Below are 22,222 nucleotides of genomic sequence, written 5' to 3'. Positions count from 1 at the left end.
TCTTAGAGGATTGTTGATGTTCATGGGACCGTGCTCAGTAATATTTGCTGTTTTGAAAAGAGGAAAGAAAAAGTATCCAAATTCATTAAGTTGAATCCGAAAAAAATCTGGATAACAGTTATTACAAAGGGAAAAGATCTTCCTCTCACGGGGAAAATATATCATTGTGGGCTTCGTTGGCTGGACCAACATTTATTGGCTAACCCTAATTGCCCTTGTGAAGGTGGTGGTGAGCTGCCTTTTTGACCTGCTGCTTGCCATGTGGTGTAGGTACACCCACTGCACTAATAGGGAGGGAGTTCTAGGATTTTGACCCAGTGACAGTGAAGAAACAGGGATATAGTGAAACATTTCTAAGTCAGAATAGTAAGTGGATTCAAGGAGAACTTTCAGGTTGTTGTGTTCCCATGTATCTGCTACCTTTGTCCTTCTAGATGGCAGCGGGCGTGGGTTTGGAGGATGCTGTCTAAAGAGCCTTTGTGAGTTCCTGCAGTGCACCTTGCAGATGGCACACACTGCTGTTACTGTGTGTTGGTGGTGGAGGAGTGAATGTTTGTGGATCCATTGCCAATCAAGTGGGTTGCTTTATCCTGGATGGTGTCAAGCTTCTCAAGTGTTGTTGGAGCTGTACTCATCCAGGCAAGTGGGGAGTCTTCCATCACCCTCCTGACTTGTGCCTTTTAGATGATGGACAGGCTTTGAGGAACTGAGATGATTACATTCATTCTGAATGTTATTGAACAGAAAAATAAATTTGAAAAAAAATGATTTCTTTGTAATCTCATATAAACTGAAACTACTCGTTACTGATAGAACAAGGGGATGTCACAGGTGATTCTTTGCAACAGACCATATCATGATTAATGTCCAAAAGTATGTTTCAGAAAGTAATATTTACCATAGCTTTAGCATCAGACAGTAATAATTATTGCAACACAGGTTACTTTAAGACTCGCAAGTGATGATTCAAAGAACACACAGTTTACCTGAATGTAAGAAGTCTTAATATCGTGGTCAGCAATCATTGGTGGTTTCGGGATTGCCTTTCCCTTGCTTTTACATTCTTTAACAAACACATTCACAGTTTCCTCAAAAGCAGCAAACTTTAAATACTGATTGAGAAAATAAAAGAGTTTGTGTGATAATCATATAAAACATTTCCTTACAATTTTAATATTCCAGTCTAATTAAATTTTTGCAGTGTTAATGGATAGAAAATGTTACCGTTAATACCTTTGATAAATAAATTATTTGCATACTGCATGGACAGCCGCTGAATATTACTCTCCCTTGTTTTACGTAGAGTAATAATAATAATCTGAGTGTAATAGCAGCCTGTTTAATGATAACACTGGCAGAGCACAGCAATTCAATAGCCATGGCTTATGGTTGAGAATGTACAGGAACCAAAGAGAGAAAATTTAAAATTGAGGAGAGAGGAGAAGGATTGAGTAGAAAAGATAAAAATAATCCCATATTCTTGTGTAAACTATTTTGAGTTACTCAGTTTTGTGATTACATTGAATTGGTTTAACCAAGCAAGTGGTAAAATTAAGCCAGGAGTAGACAATTTCAAAGTTTTACAAAGGTTGGGAGGTGTTATTGGGTTACGGAGATAGGGTGGAAGTGTGGTCTTAAGTGGGTCGGTGCAGACTCGATGGGCCAAATGGCCTCCTTCTGCACTTTATGTTCTATGTTTTATGTTCTCCTTGAAACAGATAAACTACAGTATTCAACATGTTATAAACCCTCTATATAGCAATTCCACAATGCTCATACACGTGCAAACCTCAGGGACAAGATGAGTAGGTTCTGAGATGAAACCAAACTTTAGGTAGTTTGAGCTCTGAAGTTTTAATCTGGCTAGAAGCCATTTACAGCATGTCACCTTTGGCCCAGGGCAGACTTGCTACTGCATGTACTGTTGGTGTCCATTTAATATCTGTCTAACAGTGGGATGCGGATGCCATCAAAGTTAGAAATGTTGCATGCTTTTGTTTCCTTATTCCCTGGCAAGAGAAAACAAGGCTATCCCAGCTTCCAAAAAGCAAATAAATTACAAAATAAATGATTTTGTTCTTGATTTTAAACTACTTAGTCAATGTTGCAAGACTATCGTAATTCTGCATTTACCTAAGCAGTTTGATCATTTCACATCATCTCAGTTTCCTATTTTATTGGGCTAAGTACCAAAAGGAAACCCTCTCTCAAACCAATTCCTTCAACCATCATGGCCATAGTATACTATGGCAGGGCATCTACTGTTACATCACTTTGCGTGTTTTGATGTTTTAATTTTTTGCATGGCGAGTTGCTGAAAGCACAAGGTGATATGCAACAAGGAAAATCCAGACATCTAGGGTCCGAGCTAGCAGAACTAACAAACTGCCTATCTGTTTAACCAAACAGATTGAAGGAATGTGCATTTGACAATGTAAGCACTGAGAAGGATGTGTAAATTAGAATGGGTGAATTCAACACCAGTGTTGCAGACAGAAAAAGAAATAAAGAAAGGGAAGGAAAGATTGGATTAAGAGAGAGGGAGTAAAAAAAAGTCAGAATGGAAAAATGCTTTTTATTTAAAATTTTATGTTTTAAAAATCATCAACAACTAAACCTAAAGGAATGAGACTTCACAATCGTTGTAATTCGATTTCAGAGCCATAGAGGGTTTTTAGCAGTAATTAATACTGAGCTACCTTGGCAAATAGGTACCTAGATTGAAATGGACAAGACCTAAGTTTCTCCGGCAAAATTAATTCGTACCTACCACAAAAATATAGAAACATCACAAAGTTCAATGCATTTCAATTGTGAGCCAGAAAATGAGATGCCATTTTTGGAAAACTAATGGTGGAGAAGGCAACTCAGGCAACAACTTTTGGATATCCACATGTCACTACAGATCTGCCAATGTACTGCCCTGAAATTTCTCTCATATAAGCGCATAAATAATTGCAAGCACCACTGTCCCCACCATTATTTTGACAGTAAATTTGAACTCATCATCAACATTTAATTTAACTAATTTTTTATGTATACAGATCACAAACTTCTTTCCAATGTACTTTCGGTCAACCTACCTCTTTTACCAAACCATTTAGCTCAGCTTCATGTGCTAAACTGTCCCCCATGATTCATGGAATAAATTACCGTCTTGTAGCAGAATAGTCTATAAAAAGAAGAAAATCAAAATATAATGGTAAGACATAATCCAAAGGTTTGTGAAGTTCAAATGACTTTGGGTAAAAATTGATCAGGAAATGATTGAATTAAATACTGTAAACGTCAAGTTTAAAATAATTTACAACATTGCATGAAAATGAGCAAAATTCTGCTCTGCTAAACTGCTAACATATCAGTCACTGTGTCTGGCCATTTTACTTGGGAGAGATTTTTAACATCTTTTTTAAAAAAAGTGTGGATACCAAATTATTGGGAATATTTCAAGGAACACAACAATTTTAAATATATGTACACTTTTTTAACTACAGCGCTTACGTATAAACAACACCTGAAAACATGCAGTACAAAGTGGTATATGTCACAGTAGATTGTTGTACATGAGTTTCTGGGTATTTGAGTCAATGGTGCTCAAGCCTTCTAATAGTTTGCAAGGTTATGGGGCAAAGGGTTATATTTTTGAGGCGAGTGGTGATGACTTCAGATTTGAAGGAGAGAGGAGCATTGCAGAGATCTATAACAATATCAGCTAACATGTGAACTAGTAAGGGAAGATAGATGGTGAGCAGTTTAATGGGAATAGCGTTGAGGGAGCAGGAAGCAAGCCTCATGGAAAATATGAGCTGTGATTGGGCAAGAGAGGCAGTAATAATACCAGCTCAGGGCTGGAGTGAACGGGGATGGCTTTCGACAAAGTTTGGGATCCGGCATCCTAGAGGAAGGGAAAGGCACTGGCAGAGGCAGATAATTGGATGGTCTGAATCTTAATGAGAACAACGTCCATGAGCTCCTTGTCCTTACCGTCGGAGGTGAAGGAGTTAAGGAAGAGGAATTTGGTACAAGAGCAGATGGTGCAAGGTTACCCCAAAATAATTGGTAAATACAGAATTAAAAATCTGGACAATAGTGATGTTAGTATCTTTGCTTTCACTGGTCAGAACTTGAGAGGTAAAATCTCATCTCTCCAGCACAACGTGTGTTGAGATTGATACCGTTTTAGTCTACATTGTGCAGGATTGGTTGCTGTATACCAATTAAAAACTGTGCACCAATAAAGAATATTTGCAACCCTGGTAATTTGTGTTGCCTTGCAACTGTAACCATAGCAACCTTGTAATTTAAGAAAGGCTAAAAACAAGTGTTTATTTACTGTTAATATTTCTAGCTGATGGTACAGTGGACATGGGAGAGATCAGAGATAACAAACAGCATCATGTTGGCTCACTGCCCTCCTTAAACATTACTCATTCCCAACCGGTAAAAACTGATAAACATGTCACTACTGTAACTTATGAGTCTTTGATTCCTCTTCCCTATTTCAAAGAATGTATTCTGTAGTAACACAAAAATAGAAGCAAAGCAGCAACTTTCTACATACTTCATCAATTTTTAAAATAATAATGGCAGTGCAGACTGCTCTCTATAATTCTAAAATTGAATGCCCACTTTGCCATGTTATTTATGTCACTTAATTCAAACTATTGCAAATGATTGACTTCCTCTTTTAATTTTTGTTGAAGTGTGCATTTTTATAAATATGATATAACTAAACTACAGAAACTTGACCCACCATGAAAGGCCCATGTTAAACAGCTAGAGGACAGTGGGGAATGCAGATATAATTCTGGCAGTGATGGTGTACACTACACACAATGGCATACTTCATTTTGTTGTAGAAACCTGGGGAGTGAAAATTCCAGTTGATGAAGCTGCTCTCTCAAAGTACTAATGAGTTTCAATCACACAAAATAAGGGACTAAAACCTGGAGTGTGCCGGTTTTCAGCTGCAGGGATTACAATTATCCTATCCTGGATCGAGGTGATGCAAACTTCATTATGCCAACTCATCACCATGATTGGTGTGCAGTCCAATGCTAAATGTGCTTCTGACTAGCATGGTGTCCAGGAGTGTACACAGTGAACACAAATTACAACTGGCCTATACTACTGAAAGGCAGATTGCACCTCTTCAAGAAGAGGTGCATTCTGGCTGCAGCAGATGGCAGAATTCTTTCCAAGTGTTTCTCAGAGGAATAAGTGTACCAATGGGGCAAAGCAGAGCGAGGGCTCTTCTGATGTAGTCTTGATAATTTGTCTTTCCCTGTAAAATAACCATAGTAATAGAGATGTTAATCAAGGATTTGGAAAGGAGGAAAGAGGCCATGTTTCCTTAGAAACAGATGAGATCAGTTAACCACACATGTCAATTCAAGGAGTGTAGCCCTGGGGGACCTGGTTGCATGTTGCAAGAGGTTCAATGCCCTCCAACTGTTGGCTCACGGTCAGCAAATGCATCTTCAAATGCCATCTCCTAATCACCACACCACCAAACATGCACATCACTTACCCAGTAGCAATCTCTAGCAATCAGGATTCAATTTTAACATTCAGATGCTCCATCTCGCCCTCACCCATTTACCATTGCTGCAGTTCTCACAATCACATCTCACAGCTTCCACGTACTACCAGCTATTCAACGCAGACATATTGCAACATACTCACTGAAACTCCTCAAATCTCTTTTGCAGGATTGCACATAACAGGAGCAAGGTTGCACATAACAGGAGCAGCAGAAGAGAATCCCTGGGAGACAGGCTTAGAAGAGACTGTGTTGAGAATTACAGGGCTGGATGGGGCTAAGGCTATTGCAACAATGTAACCATTAACACCTCTGATTACACGTTCCTGCCTTTTGCACAGTTTCAAATCTCACTTCTCTCTCATCCTATTATTTGCTATGAAGTACAAACAGCAAATCATGTGACATGGACCTCTTGCTTTCTACCCATTCCCCCTTCCTTCCAAACCCTTTATTCCTTCATTTTAGATACCCAGGACCTGGGGCTGACCAGCAAGTGCAACCATAATGAAAGCTGCAAGCATGAACAGATATATGATGAAGACGCACCTTCATTTGATCTAATACTCACAGTCACCATTTCAGAAACAAGCACGGCATGTACTTTAGAAGGTAAAGTGGCAAGAACAACATGTGGTGAGTCACTAGGTACTTATGGACTGAAGCAAGTCAGAGGGAAAGAGAAAGGATTGTGTTTGTGCCAGCTCCCCAGAGGGGGAAATCATAGGCGGGTTTTGCTGAAGAGCACTCAGAGGAGGAATTCAATAGAGTGACGTACAAGTGAAGGCTGACAATCATCGGCACAAGTGATGCTTGGTGCATTGGCAGGCCTAGGTCTGCCACAGAAACTGTTGTCGCAGTCTAGAAGAATTGAGGACAACCTGACACAGGGCTTCACCCAGAGTCCTGGGACCCAACATTTCCAGCATGTTAGCAGTGATCAACTCCAAACCAGTACTTGCAGACACAACAGCGCTTGGTGGATGATGCTTCCTCAGATTACTTTGCATCAGAGGCCGAAGTCACCCAATGCGCCAGTACAACAGTGGAAGCTCCAACTGAGATTATGAGTGCCATGCTTGTTACTGTGCAAGCTTGTTGCACGCTAGGTCAGACAGCTGCCACCGTGCTGCGAATACCAGGGTTCAAAGAGTCATGCAGGTTCTGTGCAATCTATGCTTCAGCAAATTACCCTGATTGCTGAGGCACCACCACAAGGGAGTGGCAACAACTCAGTCGTGTAAGGACTGGCTGTTGTCATGGGAGTGTCCCTTTAAGAAATGTTTTTGTCTTATCACATGGTTTCAGTGATGTCATTGTGTAGGTGGAGCTGGGCTGTGGCTCTGTGCGTTTTTACTGTCGTATTGAGTTTTGGACTGGTTTTGAACGGCACAGGTTGAAAGAAGTGTCTCTCTATCTTCATTTTAAAAGCTATTTCCAGGCTGTTAGATAAATTTAAAAAAGAGATGATTGCTTTCTGGAAGGAATTCAAACCTGCTGTTTGGAAAGGGGAACAAGAGTGTCAATAATAAGTCTTATAGCAGTAAGAAAGCCATATGCTGGGCCACACCTTTGAAAATGGGTTTCTGGTGTTACTTGGATTTTGTTTTTGAATTGGAACAGTTAAGGGGGTATTCATTAAGGGTCATACATAGATTATTGTAGCTGTGTGGGGTCTTTATGGTTGTAGTTGATAGAAATTCTTACTGTGTGTGTTTATACAAATGTTAACTAAATTTGTAGAATAAAGCTTGTTATTTGATTAAAAGCACCCAAGAACTCTGTCGAATAACACCTGAAAGGCAGGCTCTTGTGATCATCATAACCAAAATCAATAAACAGTTGTAGGTCAGGTGAACTCCATAATATACTTTGGTGTTTTCTTAAATCCTGGCCCATAACACTGTCCCCACTCAGAAGAGTAGCATTTGTGCTCCCACCACTGATGGTTGTAAACCAGCCAGCCCAGACTGCTACTGCCCATATAAGGTTGTGTTGTCCCAAGTCAGATCCTCAAAGCCCAAGGCTGCTTGGGGGCATCCTTCAAGACCGTCTGCAGTCCCCCACTAAAATTCAGCAGTTTTCCGTCAGCCACTGGGTAACACTGTATAGGAGCACTGGGCATGCAAAGGCTCACACAATAAGCAAATGTACCAGGATGAATAGCAGTTTAGTGTTGTTGCAAGTGCTGTTGGCTAAAATTGCCACAATGTTTGTGTTTGATTGCATGAATTTACTCAAGAGTTCACTATGATGGTCTATATAGAAGAATGCAAAGAGAAGGAATTGTGGAGAAAGACGGTGGAGTGTGCTGAGCAACATTGTGGAGCAATAGGGCAGCACGGTCACAAAATTATCAGCACTGCTGCCTCACAGGACCAGTGACCCAGGTTCGATTCCAGCCTTCGGCGACTGTGTGGAATTTACATGTTCATCCTGTGTGTGCATGGATTTCCTTCGGGTGCTCAGGTTTCCATCCACAGTCCAAACATGTGCAGGTTAGATGGATTGGCCATGTTAAATTGCCCCTTAGTGTCCAGGTTATGTGGGGTTAAGGGGATAGGGTGGGGCAGTGAGCCTAGGTAGGGTGCTGTGTTGGAGGACTGGTGCAGACTCGATGGGCAGAATGGCGCTGTAGGGACTCTATGGATAATCTATGAACAATGATGTGGGGATGTTTTCTGGGGAACTGCAATATGATTAGTCCCCCATGGTCTGCCCTTTTGGAGCAATGGTGTCCTCTTCATCCTCCTCCTGAGGTGCTCGCTGAATGCCTGGTGAGAAGGACCATGCGCTCAAGAGAGCCAGATTGGCTAGAAAGCAGCAGATCACCAGGGGGTTGGAGACACATTCCAGCGAGTGCTGTAGCGCTCTCCCTGAGCGGAACTGATTGAGAACTCCAATAGTATTCTACATGACTTTCCTAATGCCGGCATGGCTTTCCTTGTATGATTGCTGTTCACGTGTTGTCAAGTGGTGGAGGGCGTTATCAGCCAACTGTAAGATAGATAGTCCTTGTCACCATGCAGCCACCCTCTGGTTGGTTGAGGTGACTTGAATATGGTGGGAATACCGAAATGGTTCAGGGTAAATGCATCATGACCATGACCAAAATAAAAAGCCAACATGATGTCCTGTGCCTGGTTGCATACCTACTGTACTTTCAGGGATTTGAGCTGTTTGCAATTATAGAATCATAGAATTCTTACTGTGCAAAAGGAGGCTATTCGGCCCATTGTGTCTACACCGACCCTCTGAAAGCGCACCCTACCCAAGCTCCCACCCTATCTCTGCAACCCTCATAAACCCACTTAATCCGCATATCCCGGGGCACTAAAGGGCAAATTATCATGGCCAATCCGCCACATCTGCACATTTTTGGACTGGAAGGAGACCCACGCAGACACAGGTAGAACGTGCAAACTCCACAGTCAACCAAGGCTGGAATTGAATACTGGTCCCTGGTGCTGTGAAGCAGCAGTGCTATCCACTGTGCCCCAGTATCATATCAAGTTCAGGCACAGAGTCACATCATAGAATCATAGAATTTACAGTGCAGAAGGAGGCCCATCGTGTCTGCAGCGGCCCTTGGAAAGAGCACCCTACCCAAGCCCACACCTCCACCCTATCCCCGTAACTCCACCCTATTCCCCTACCCCCGTACCTCCACCCTATCCCCGTACCTCCATCTAACCTTTTTTTTTGGACACTGAGGGCAACTTAGCATAGCCAATTCACCTAACCTGAACATCTTTGGACTGTGGGAGGAAACCGGAGCACCCGGAGGAAACCCCGCAGACACGGGGAGAACGTGCAGACTCCGCACAGACAGTGACCCAAGCTGGGAATCGAACCTAGGATCCTGGAGCTGTGAAGCAACTGTGCTAAACACTATGCTACTGAGCATATTGATCACATAAGGATCATGGTACATCTCCCCCTTGCAAGACATCGCTCGCTGAGCTAAGTGTGTACAGCCGATGGTTCCCTGCACTATTGGGAAGCACACTACCCTGGTAAAACCACACGCTCACTCCTGCTGCTGCTTTCTGCTTGGAGAAGTTTATGACATCCCCTACTAGGTCTCTGAAACCCGCCCCCCCCCCCCCCCCCCCCCCCCCCCGGCCCCCACTTTATAGAGACACACAGTAAACTGACATGTTGGCGATGTTGCGAGTTCAAGACTGATTTGAGTTTGAGGTGTGATCTTGAAGTCCAATGGAAATGCCATTCTTGCCCTGCTCTACAGCTGCTGATCCGGTTGGAGAATTTAGCATAATCCTGTGACTACCACCTTGGTAAAGTGCAGCCACCTCAGACACTGAGCCAGGCTTAGGTGGAGGCAGATGAAGAGTCCTCTGAGCACCCAGGTGAGTCCAGCTTCTTGTTGAGAGCCCACCTTCTCCCTCTGCGCACGGTTTCCCTTTCTGCCGCCTCTGCTTCACCTCCCTGTCATGATGCAGCTCAAGAAAGGCTGCAACTATAGTCCCCATTAATGAGAGCAAGCTTTCTGCTCACAGGGTCAAACTGCAGTGAACCTCTTGAACCTCTATTCTGCCTCCAATAACTTTTGAATGCTCCTCCAACAACAAAGTACACAGTACTTTCACTAACACGGCAACAGAAAAAGAAAGTTAAATGCATCTCACTTGAAAGGGCAGGTTCCTTTAAATAGCACTGGTTGAGGGACAGTCATCCCTTTTGCAGGCAAATCCATGTCCAGCTGAGAACGTTTGAAATAGCGTTAACAGGACTTGCGAGCTCCAAAATGGCAGATGAGATGTCAAATCAGTGTCAAACGTTGTGTGATGTGAGGATCTGCCCATACTGCACGCATCCAGGGCACGCCTGGGATACACATGCTGGCTCCCTTACAAATGTAGCATCTCAGAAATGGATCAGCAGTCAATATCAGCATCTTTGGGCTCACTGCTTTCCTTCCCAGTTTATGCATCTACACAGTACACATTTTCTGCCTTGCCCTGCCCCCTATTATCTTGACATTTTACTGATCAGTTTACGTCCCTCTGATGTGCCTCTTACTATCAACCTGTCCTTTCCTGCACATTACATATCCTCCCGCCTTTCAACCTCTCTCCATCTATCCTCACATTAACTTCAGTCCTACCCCTTTCCACCTCACTACCTTATCTGTCAACCTGCTACTTCCTTTCTTAGATTGCTTGCATGAACACACGTCTCCTTTTGAGCTTTTCCTTTTCATCTCACCAACAACTATTCCAGCCTCTTCCTCTCTCTCATTCCACTACAGGTTATTATTTTTGTTCTATCCTGGCCCTCACAAAGTCATTATTTGACCTCTTAGTTTATAATTTTTGGTTTGCTCTTCTCTGCTTCAATTTGACCTCTCCTTATTGTCACTTTCTCTCACAACCCGTTGCTTGAGTCACAATTTCAGTGCTCAGTTGCCAAGACAAGACTCGCTGAACAATATGAATGGGACATAACTTTTTCATCAAATATCAAAATTATCATATGGACATAAAAGTGACAGACAGGTGGAGACCCAATGGTCGCCACAATCAACATCCTGGGAGTTACCATTGACCAGAAACTGAATTGGACTAGACATATAAATACTGTGGTTACAAAAGCAGGTCAGAGGCTAGGATTTCTGCAGCAAGTAATTCATCTCCTGACTCCCCAAAGCCTGTCCACCATCTGCAAGGCACAAGCCAGGAATGTGATGGAATACTCGCCACTTGCCTGGGTAAGTGCAGCTCCAACAACACTCAAGAAGCTCAACAAAGCAGTCCGTTTGATAGACACCGCATCCACAAACACTCATTCCCTCCACCACTAACGAACAGTGGCAGTGTGTACGGACATAAAAGTGACAGGTGAACACATCGACAAGATGCACTGCAGGAACTCACCAAGGCTTCTTATGCAACTTCTTCCAAACTCACAACTGCTATCATCTAGAAGAGTGGCAGAAACATGGGAATACCACCAACTGACAGTTCCTCTCAAAGCCACTCACCATCGTGACTTGGAAATGTATGGCCGTTCCTTCACTGTTGCTGGGTCAAAATCTTGGAACTTATTCCCCATGAGCACTGTGGGTGCACCTACACCACATGGACTGCAGCAGTTCAGAAAGCAGCTCACCACCACCTTCTCAAGGACACTAGATGCTGGCCCAGCCAGCCACACCTACAACTCGTAAATTAATTTCAAAAACCCAACTGCGATAATTTTAATATCACAATATATACACTTCCCACCCCAGCCATATATACTTAATCTACTGGGAGAGGTGTAGGAGACCTTGTGGCACAGTGTTAGTGCCCCTACTGCTGGACCAGAAGCTCTGGATTTGTGTCTAACGCTAGGACTTGTTGGCTACAGAAGGAAAGTTCATAATGCGTTCCAACGAGCTGATAATCAGCTGGGGAATCCTTTCCCACTTCCTCCATTACTTCTGAAAATGGTTAAAAAAAAGTGTGTGCGCGTGTGTTGGGGGGGGGGGGGGGGGTGAATATATGCGAAAAAAGACGGTAGTTGAAAAATTAGATAAAGCCCCAGGCCAAATTGAAATGAAATGAAAATCGCTCATTGGCTCATTGTCACAAGTAGGCTTCAAATTAAGTTACTGTGAAAAGCCCCAAGTCGCCACATTCCGGCGCCTGTTCGGGGAGGCTGGTACGGGAATTGAACCGTGCTGCTGGTCTGCTTTCAAAGCCAGCGATTTAGCCCTGTGCTAAACCAGACCCTAGGCAAGTGAAAACGTGTCAAGCAACTCACCCTGACACCAATGTCTAATGTACACATTTGTTTTGACAGAAACAGATTCTGATTTGAAGGAGTTCAAGAGTCGGCAGTTTGTTTCACAGGTTGACCTTCTGCTGGCAAAAGAAGCAGCACCTCCTTATGCCTAACCCCTATATCTATAGCTCTTGGGGCTAAAGGGATCAAGGTATATAGGTGGGAAGGCAGGATCAGCGTATTGAATATGATCAGCCATGATCATAATAAATGGTGGAGCAGGCTCAAAGGGCCGAATGGCCTTCTCCTGCTTCTATTTTCTATGTATGTTTTAACCGAGATCTGACCTTATACAAAATTCTCCCTAACCTTTTTATCTGGAATTCACTCTCAACAACTGGAACACAATCTATTCCTTTCATTTTCTCAAAAACGTCGATCAGATCATTTCCAATTTCAGTTCGCATTCTTAGTTTATTTTCTTGCTCTTAACCAGACTTGGAAAACGGAATTAATTTCACAATTTAAAAGAATAGCTGAAATATAGTAACTCAATAATTTTCTCATGAAACATAAATATCACAACGTAAACAAGGGTGAGTCGATGCAGAGAGAACAGGAAACAATATATTTGTGCATCAGAGCTCACAAAGAAATCAAAAGAGAAAAGAAAAATGGTGGAGCCGGTGACTAAAAGATGGAAAAATAACCAAGAAATGTTACACAGATTATAATTCTGTCCTTTAGTAAAACCCAAATATGACATGACAATCTTTGGCAGAAAGATACACATCCCAGTCTTCATGACACTGAAGTTCAAAACAGCAGGGGGGTAATTATCAGCAAACAAAGTGTGATATGAAAAGGAACGCAATAGATCAGAAACCCAGATCCACTTTCTCCTGATCTTTGACTACCTGGTGAGGAAGGAGGCAGGCAAGTTATTGTCGGTCTGCTCCTGCATCTGGCCAAAGTGACCATCCACAGATTCAGGATGGGCCCAGCTGATAAGGATGGTCGCTTGCCTCTCTCCCACGGTCCTGTCTGCACCTGGTTAGCTCCGGAGAAGGAGCACGTGCTGTCTGCCAGCCAATGTGCTTGAGGATTTCTGTGACTGGTGGGAACTTTGAAGACTGGAGGGTGGGTGGGTGAAGTAACTATTTAAATTCTTAAAGTTTGCTCTGTTTGTTTGCTTCAGTTCTTTATTCGTTTTTTTAAATCCTGAGATGAGCTTCTGACCACATATTTAAACCATCACTAAGACTGCCTATTTCCACATCTATAACATCACTCGATTTTACCCCAGTCACAACTCATCTGCTATGAAACCCTTGCCCATGTATTTGTTTCCTCAAATAGTCTAACATACTCCTGGCTGGTCACCCACATTGTACTCTCCATTAACTTGAGGTCATCCAAAGCACTGCTGTCCTTGTCTTAACTCATACTAGTTCAATTCCCCTACCACTCCTGTGTTTGCGGGCTTACATTGACTCCCAATCAAACAATCTCTTGATTTTAAAATTCTCACCTTTGTTTTCAAATTGCTCAATAGTCTTATGAAGGTCCTAGAATGGTGACTAGTGGTGTTCCACAGGGATCCATGCTCGGACCACTGTTGTTTGTGATATACATAAATGACCTGGAGGAAGGTATAGGTGGTCTGATTAGCAAGTTTGCAGATGATACTAAGATTGGTGGAGTTGCAGATAGCGAGGAGGACTGTCAGAGAATACAGCAAAATATAGATAGATTGGTGAGTTGGGCAGAGAAATGGCAGATGGAGTTCAATCCAGGCAAATGGGAGGTGATGCATTTTGGAAGATCTAATTCAAGAGCGGACTATATGGTCAATGGAAGAGTCCTGGGGAAAATTGATGTACAGAGAGATCTGGGAGTTCAGGTCCATTGTACCCTGAAGGTGGCAACGCAGGTCGATAGAGTGGTGAAGAAGGCAAACAGCATGCTTGCCTTCATCGGATGGGGTATTGAGTACAAGAGTCGGCAGGTCATGTTACAGTTGTATAGGACTTTGGTTAGGCCACATTTGGAATACTGCGTGCTGTTCTGGTCGCCACATTACCAGAAGGATGTGGATGCTTTAGAGAGGGTGCAGAGGAGGTTCACCAGGATGTTGCCTGGTATGGAGAGTGCTAGCTATGAAGAAAGGTTGAGTAGATTAGGATTGTTTTCGTTGGAAAGACGGAGGTTGAGGGGGGACCTGATTGAGGTCTACAAAATTATGAGAGGTATGGACAGGGTGGAAAGCAACAAGCTTTTTCCAAGATTGGGGGTGTCAATTACAAGGGGGTCACAATTTCAAGGTGAGAGGGGGAAAGTTTAAGGGAGATGTGCGTGGAAAGTTTTTTACGCAGAGGGTGGTGGGTGCCTGGAACGCTTTGCCAGTGGAGGTGGTAGAGGCGGGCACGATAGCATCATTTAAGATGCATCTGGACAGATATATGAACGGGCAGGGAACAGAGGGAAGTAGGCCTTGGAAAATAGGAGACAGGTTTAGATAAAGGATCTGGATCGGCGCAGGCTGGGAGGGCCGAAGGGCCTGTTCCTGTGCTGTAATTTTCTTTGTTCTTTGTTCTTGCCACTCCTTATCTGTGTAATCTCCTCCAGCTCCACAACTTTGACATATCTGTGCTCCTCTAATTCTGGCCTTTTTTGCATTCCCAACTATAATTGCTCCACCAATAGTGTGCGTGCCTTCAGTTCACTTAACTAGCCCTCAAGTTCTGGAATTCCCGACCTACACCTCTTCCTTGCAATCCTCCTTTAATGTGGACATGCTGGCGTTGGACTGGGGTGGGCATGGTACTACGTCTTACAACACCTGGTTAAAGTCCAACAGGGTTGTTTCAAATCACTAGCTTTTGGAGCGCAGCTCCTTCAGGTGAGTGAAGAGGTGGGTTCCACAAACACATATACAGACAAAATCAATGATGCAAGATGATACTTTGAATGCAAGTTTTTGCAGGTAATGAAGCCTTTACTGCCTCCTGAAAATACACAAGGCCAACACACCAGACCGTCCTATCGTATCAGGCAATGGGACCCTGTTTGAGAATATTTCTTTTTTTTTTAAAAACACATTTTATTCAAACTTGTATCAAAGTGGGTTGCAGCAAATAAACACCCCGGGAAACATTCTTCCCAACAATCAACTATACAGTTTGTACAGATTTTTCTCCTTTTTCACCACTACCCTCCCCATAACCACCCCCCCACGCCGCGACGAACAGCTCCTCAAACACGGTCACAAGTATCCCCCACCTTTTCTCAAACTCCCCTGCTGAGCCCCTTAACTCATACTTTATCTTCTCTAACCGCAGGAAGTCGTACAGGTCACCCAACCATGCTGCTACCCCCGGTGGCGATGCGGACTGCCACTCCAGAAATATTTGTCGACGCGCAACCAGAGAGGCAAAGGCCACGACATCGGCCTTCCTCCTCTCCATGAACTCCGGCTTCTCTGAAACCCCAAATATCGCCACCAAAGGGTTCAGGTCCACTCCCTCCTCCACTATCCTGACTAAGACTGCGAATACTCCAGCCCAGAATCTTCCCATTTTCACAACCCCAAAACATCTGCGCATGATTCGCTGGCCACCGCCCACATTCATCTGCTACCCCTGAAAGAACCCACTCACTTTGTCCGAGTCATATGCACCCTGTGCACCACCTTGAACTGTATCAGGCTCATCCTTGCACAAGACGAGGTCCCGTTTACCCTTCGAACTGCCTCACTCCATACTCCCCAATTGATCTCCATTCCCAACTCCGCTTCCTATTTCTCCTTGATCTTCACCACCCACTCACCTCACTGCTCCCCCAGCCACATATATATCCCCAATTCTTCCCTCCCCTTCCACATTCAGAAGCAGCAGTCGCTCCAGCAGGGTGTATCCCGGCAATCTAGGGAACTCCTTCCATACCTTCCGTGCAAAGTCCCTAACCTGTAGATACCTGAACTCACTACCCCTCGGCAGCTCTACCCTCTCCTTTAGCGTGCGAGAACATTTCTGGCTACATCGAGGGCATCTTGAAACCCATCGTACAAGCAACCCCCAGCTTCTGTCGCAATATGTACGTGGAACATGTGCGTGGAACAGGGGCTGGTTTAGCTCACTCGGCTAAATCGCTGGCTTTTAAAGCAGACCAAGAAGGCCAGCAGCACGGTTCAATTCCCGTACCAGCCTCCCCGGACAGACGCCGGAATGTGGCGACTAGGGGCTTTTCACAGTAACTTCATTGAAGCCTACTCATGACAATAAGCAATTTTCATTTCATTTTTCAATATGACGGACATCTTACAGAAACTCAGCTCTCATAGACCAGTTGAACCAAAAACATTCCTCGTCACAATGGACGTCTCGGCACTCTACACCAGCATCCCCCATGGCGATGGCATTGCTGCAACAGCCTCAGTACTCGATACCAACAACTGCCAATCTCCAGACGCAATTCTACAACTCATCCGCTTCATCCTGGATCACAACGTCTTCACCTTCGACAACACGTTCTTCATTCAAACACACGGAACAGCCATGGGGACCAAATTCACAACTCAATACGCCAACATCTTCATGCACAAGTTCAAACAAGACCTCCTCACCGCACAGGACCTTCAACCAATGCTACACACCAGATACATAGATGACAATTCTTTCCTTTGGACCCACAGCAAAGAATCATTGAAACGACTATACAATGGCATCAATAAGATCCATCCCACCATCAGACTCACCGTGGACTACTCTCCAGAATCAGTTGCATTCCTTGATAAACTAATCTCCATCAAGGACGGTCACCTCAGCACTTTGCTTTACCTCAAGCCCACGGATAACCTCACGATGCTCCACTTCTCCAGCTTCCACCCTAAGCACATGAAAGAAGCCATCCCCATGGACAAGCTCTCCGTATACACAGGATCTGCTCAGACGAGGAGAAACATAATAGACATCTACATATGCTGAAAGATGCCCTCGTAAGAATGGAATATGGCGCTCTATTCATTGATCGACAGTTCCAACGCGCCACAGGAAAAAACCTCACCGACCCACTCAGAGTACTCAGAAACACTGGACACAACCGACAGAGTACCCTTCGTCGTCCAATACTTTCCCGGAGCGGAGAAACCACATCTTCTTCGCAGCTTTTAACACGTCATTGTTGAAGACAAACATCTTGCCAAAGCCATCTCCACACCCTCACTACTTGCCTTCAAACAACCGCGCAACCTCAAACAGACCATTGTTTGCAGCACTCTACGCAGCCTTCAGGAGAACAGCGACCACGACATCACACAACCCTGCCATGGCAACTTCTGCAAGACGTTCCAGATCATTGATATGGGTACCACCAATACACGTGAGAACACCACCCACCAGGTAGGTGGGACATACTCGTGCGACTCGGCTAACGTTGTCGACCTCATATGCTGCAGGAAAGGATGTCCCGAGGCATGGTATATTGGCGAGACCATGCAGACTCTGCGACAACAGATGAACAGACATCTCGCGACAATCAGCAGGCAGGAATGCTCCCTTCTAGTTGGGGAACACTTCAGCAGTCAAGGGCATTCAACCTCTGACCTTCGGGTAAGCGTTCTCCAAGGCGGCCTTCAGGACGCGCGGCAGAATCGCCAAGCAGAAACTGATAGCCAAGTTCCGCACGCAAAAGTACGGCCTCAACTGGGACCTTGGATTCATGTCTCATTACATTCACCACCCCAGCATCTGGTCTGGGCTTACGAAATCCAACCAACTGTCCTGGCTTGAGACAATTCACACCTCTTAAACCTGTGTTTATTCCTCTCCAGTCAAACCGTCAGGACCTGTAAAGACTTAATTACCTGCAAAAACTCGCATTCAAAGTATCATCTTGGATCATTGATTTTGTCTATATATGTATTTGTGGAACCCACCTCTTCATGCATATTCAACCATCTGCATCTTTGGATTTTAACCTGATCCTCCTTTAAGACACTTGTTCATATAAAACACTTTGAGCAAGCTGGTTTAAAATCGCTTTATGTGGCTCGTTAAAATCACTACAGCGCAGAATGAGGCTGTTTGGTCCATCGAGTCTGCACAGACACTCCAAAAGGCTACGTTACCAAGGGTCATGTCTCCACCATATCAGTAACCACACCTAACCTTTCTTTTTATGAATTTAGAGAACCCAATTCATTTTTCCAATTAAGGAGCAATTTAGAGTGGCCAATCCACCTAACTTGCACATCTTTTGGGTTGTAGGGGCGAAACCCAAACAAACACGGGTAGAATGTGAAAACTCCACAAGCACAGTGACCCAGAGCCACGATCGAACCTGGAACTTCAGTGCCGTGAGGCAGCAGGGCTAACCCACTGTGCCACCGTGCTGTCCAACCACACCTAACCTAACCTTTTGGACACTAAGGAGCAATCGATCATGGTTAATCCACATCTATGGACTGTGGGCGGAAACCGGAGCACCGGAGGAAATCCACGCAGACTCGACACAGACAGTGACCCAAGCCGGGAATCGAATGCAGGACCCTGGCGCTGTGAAGCAATAGTGAAGCAACAGCGCTAACCACTATGCTAACGTGCCTCCATACAAATGCATGTTGGATTGGATTCTCTGCAGCCCCGCACTGAAATCACATTTGGCGCGGAGGCGGAGAACCAACCTTTATGCGAGAATCGACCCGGCGCCGCACCCGCGATTATCCGGTCTCCGGAGAATCGCTCACGCACGAATTACGGGGCGCAGCTGGGGGGCCATTGACAGAGGCCCTCCCAGCGATACTCCGGTACTGACCAGCTGAATTCCCAATGGCATGGTTCTAACCACATCTGGCCAGTCGGGACTCTCGCGCGGCAGCTGCAGACTCAGTCCGCAGTCACCCTGGTGGGGCGGTGGGGGGATCAAGTACAGGGGGGCCGGTTGAGTCCACCATCGCATTCGGCACCACTGCTGGTGGCCGCCTCCTTGCGCATACACGGACTCAGAACCAGAAGTACAGGACCCGTTTGCGTGGCGAAAGCTGCGAGAAGCACTCCGGGGCCCTACCAGCCCCCTGCAGGTAGGTGAATAGGTCTTAATATTTTTAAGTAAAGTCTGGCATGAAATGCCAGCCTTTTTCTGCCGGTGGAGGGGCACTGCCCCATTTTTGAAGAATCCAGCCCGTTGTGTTTGTTGTTATTGTAGTTGTGCCCTTTTAAAGAGGGGGCACTGCTGCTTGGGTCCGCACCACTTAAGGTGGAACCTGGTGTCATCAGAAAGGGCAAACCTATTAAAATCATGAGGCGCCTGTTTAAAGGTAAAGCTGCTGGTGACTGGAGCCTGAACTGTCAATGGAGCTGGCCATAAGCAGCCGCCCTCAGTTTTCCACAGCTATGAATATACAATAATGTATTGTTAATACCTTGAACTTTCCGCTCTGATCAGCCACTCCACTAAATCCCATTCATGGCGATCAACGGCCAGCCAGTGACCGGAAGTGGCTCCTTGACAACACGGCCCCCCCGACGTCAAACAACAACGAACCCGGTCGGAAGGTGTCGCAAAGTGTCTGCTCCTCGGCCCCGCCCATCCCTGGGCAAAAGCGGCCGGATCGTCAACCCAGCCGCAGGGGAGGAAGGCCAATAAATCCGGTACAAACCCACCAGGATGCCAAGCCTCCTCGCTCCCGTGGTTTTTATAATGTTTGAATGAATTTTGTGACTTTAGCTTATTTTTGACTGGCGGGCGCCATATTCGCCAGGCCCACCGTCAGCTAAATTCCAAATGCCAGTAGCACAATAGAGGGAGGGGAATAAGACCACAAGAAATAGGAACAGGAGTAGGCCATTCGGCCCCTCGAGTCTGCTCCGCCATTCAGTAGGATCATGGCTGTGCGACATTACCTCCACTTTCCTGCCCTTTTCCAGTAACCCTTGATTCACTTACTGATCAAGACTCTTGCAAATTTCAGCCTTAAGTATACACAAGCCGCAAGGAGTTTGAAAGACTCAACCCTCTGAGAAGAAATTCCACCTCATCTCAGTCTTAAATTGGCACCCCTTTATTCTGAAACTATGCCTTCTGATCCTAGAAATTCCCATGAGGGGAAACATCCTCTCACCATTTACCCCGTCAAGCCCCTTAAGAATCCTGTATGTTACAATGAGATCACCTCTCATTCTTCGAATGAGAAGAGTTCCAACCTGTTGAATCTTTGCAATCCCTCCACACCAGGAATCATCTTAGTAAATCTTCTCTGAACCACATCCAATGAAATAATATCTTCCCACAAATAAGGAGACCAAAACTGCATACAATACTGCAGATATGGTCTCACCAGTACCTTGTACAGTTGCAACAAAACTTCCCCACTCTTCCACTCCAAGCCCCTTGAAATAAGGACCAAGATTCCATTAGCTGCTCTGGTTACCTGCTGCACCTGTGTGCTAGCTTTCTGAGTTTGGTGCACAAGTACCCCCAAACTCCTTTGTGCTGCAGCTTTCAAGGTTTTAACGCCACAAGTTACAGGTCACCAACTTGAAAAAAACCTTATCCCCACTCGGTGCTTCCTGCCCATTAGCAATTCTATATCCATGCCAATATGCTACTTTCAACATCATGGGCTCTTATGACTTCATGTTTTGTGAGGTACCTTGTCAAACACTTCTGGAAGCCTAAATACAACACATCTACTGGTTCCCCTCCACTCTGGTTGAGACGTCCTCAAAAAGCTCTAATAAATTAGTAAAGACACAATTTCCTTTTCATGAAACCCTGCTGGCTACTTGATTAGATTATGATTTTCCAAATGTGCTGATGTTACTTAATAATTGATTCACAACTGGAGGATAAGTCAGAGATGAGGGAATTTCTGGAGCGACTGGAATGTCTGAAGGTGGAGGAGAGGGCGGGGTTGGAGGAACCAATGGAGTGGAAAAAGTGCAGGCCGCGATAGGGAAAATGGAGTCGGGTAAGGCGCCAGGCTGGATGAGTTCCCGGTGAATTTTTTTAAAAATTCTATGATAGGTTGGCACCGCTGATGGTCGAAATGTTTGAGGATGTGATGGTTAGGGGAGTATTGCTATAGACGATGGGGCAGGCATCCATCACACTATTATTTTTAAAAAAGGATCCGGTGGAGTGTGGGTAGTACAGGCTTATTTCGTTACTGAACGTGGATGCTAAGATATGGCGATGGTGCTGGTGGTGAAGTTGGAGGAGTGTCTTCCAAAGGCGGTGGGTGAGGATCAGATGGAGTTCGTAAAGGGCAGGCAGCTGTCGCCAAATGTGCGACGGCTGCTGAATATGGTGCTTTCTCTGGAAGGAGGGAACTGGAGGTGGTGGTGGCATTAGATGCAGAGAAGGCATTTGACAGAGTGGGGTGGAGTTATTTGTTTGCGGTGCTGGAGATTGGGCCTAAGTTTGTGGCATGGGGGAAATTGTTACACAAAGATCTGACAGCATGTGTGCGGACGAACGATATGAATTTGGGATACTTTTCATTATTTCGGGGAACAAGGCAGGAATGCCCTCTGTCCCCCCTTCTGTTTACTCTGGCATTGACCCCTTGGCCATTGTGCTGAGGGGTTTGTACTTATGGAATGGGATAATGGAGCATAGGGTGTCTCTGCACAATCTACTGTTGTACATCTCGGGCCCGAGCTAGTCATTGCAGAATATAATGGGGTTGCTCAGGAAATCTGGGGCATTTTCAGGATATAAGTTAAATTTTAAGAAATGCAAATATTTTGTGGTGTCTTCTCCAGACGAGTGGGAGGGTTGCCATTCCAAGTAGCAGCAACTAATTTTAGGTATTTCGGGCTGCAGGCGGTGCGGGACTGGGGGCGACTTTGTACGCTTAATTTTGTGAGCTTGGTGGGGAGGGTGTAGGAGGACTTGGTGCGAAGGGATGGTCTCCCCGTGTTGATGGCATTTTGCCACTGTTCTTATTTC

General features: G+C 45.0%; 1 protein-coding gene across 4 annotated transcripts in view; it reads right to left on the bottom strand.

Annotated features, from left to right (window-relative positions):
- LOC119976591 (lisH domain-containing protein ARMC9) overlaps positions 1–22,222 on the bottom strand; it is a 234,618-nt gene that overhangs the window by 151,624 nt on the left and 60,772 nt on the right. The window contains exons 1-3 of one of the 4 annotated variants that reach the window (XM_038817194.1): positions 19,692–19,840; positions 3,084–3,172; positions 987–1,112 (exon numbers count right to left, since the gene is read on the bottom strand). In XM_038817194.1, the coding sequence (XP_038673122.1) occupies positions 987–1,112; positions 3,084–3,134 (177 nt within the window). In that variant the 5' untranslated portion in view covers positions 3,135–3,172; positions 19,692–19,840. Of the gene's footprint in view, positions 1–986; positions 1,113–3,083; positions 3,173–5,685; positions 5,705–19,691; positions 19,841–22,222 lie in introns of those variants that run through there. The other 3 variants (XM_038817198.1, XM_038817197.1, XM_038817196.1) reach the window with 3 other exon arrangements.

Source organism: Scyliorhinus canicula, chromosome 13, assembly GCF_902713615.1.
Source record: "Scyliorhinus canicula chromosome 13, sScyCan1.1, whole genome shotgun sequence".
Taxonomy (NCBI): Eukaryota; Metazoa; Chordata; class Chondrichthyes; order Carcharhiniformes; family Scyliorhinidae; genus Scyliorhinus; species Scyliorhinus canicula.
The sequence above is the reverse complement of the archived record's forward strand: the minus strand, read 5'-3'. Positions and strand labels throughout refer to the sequence as shown.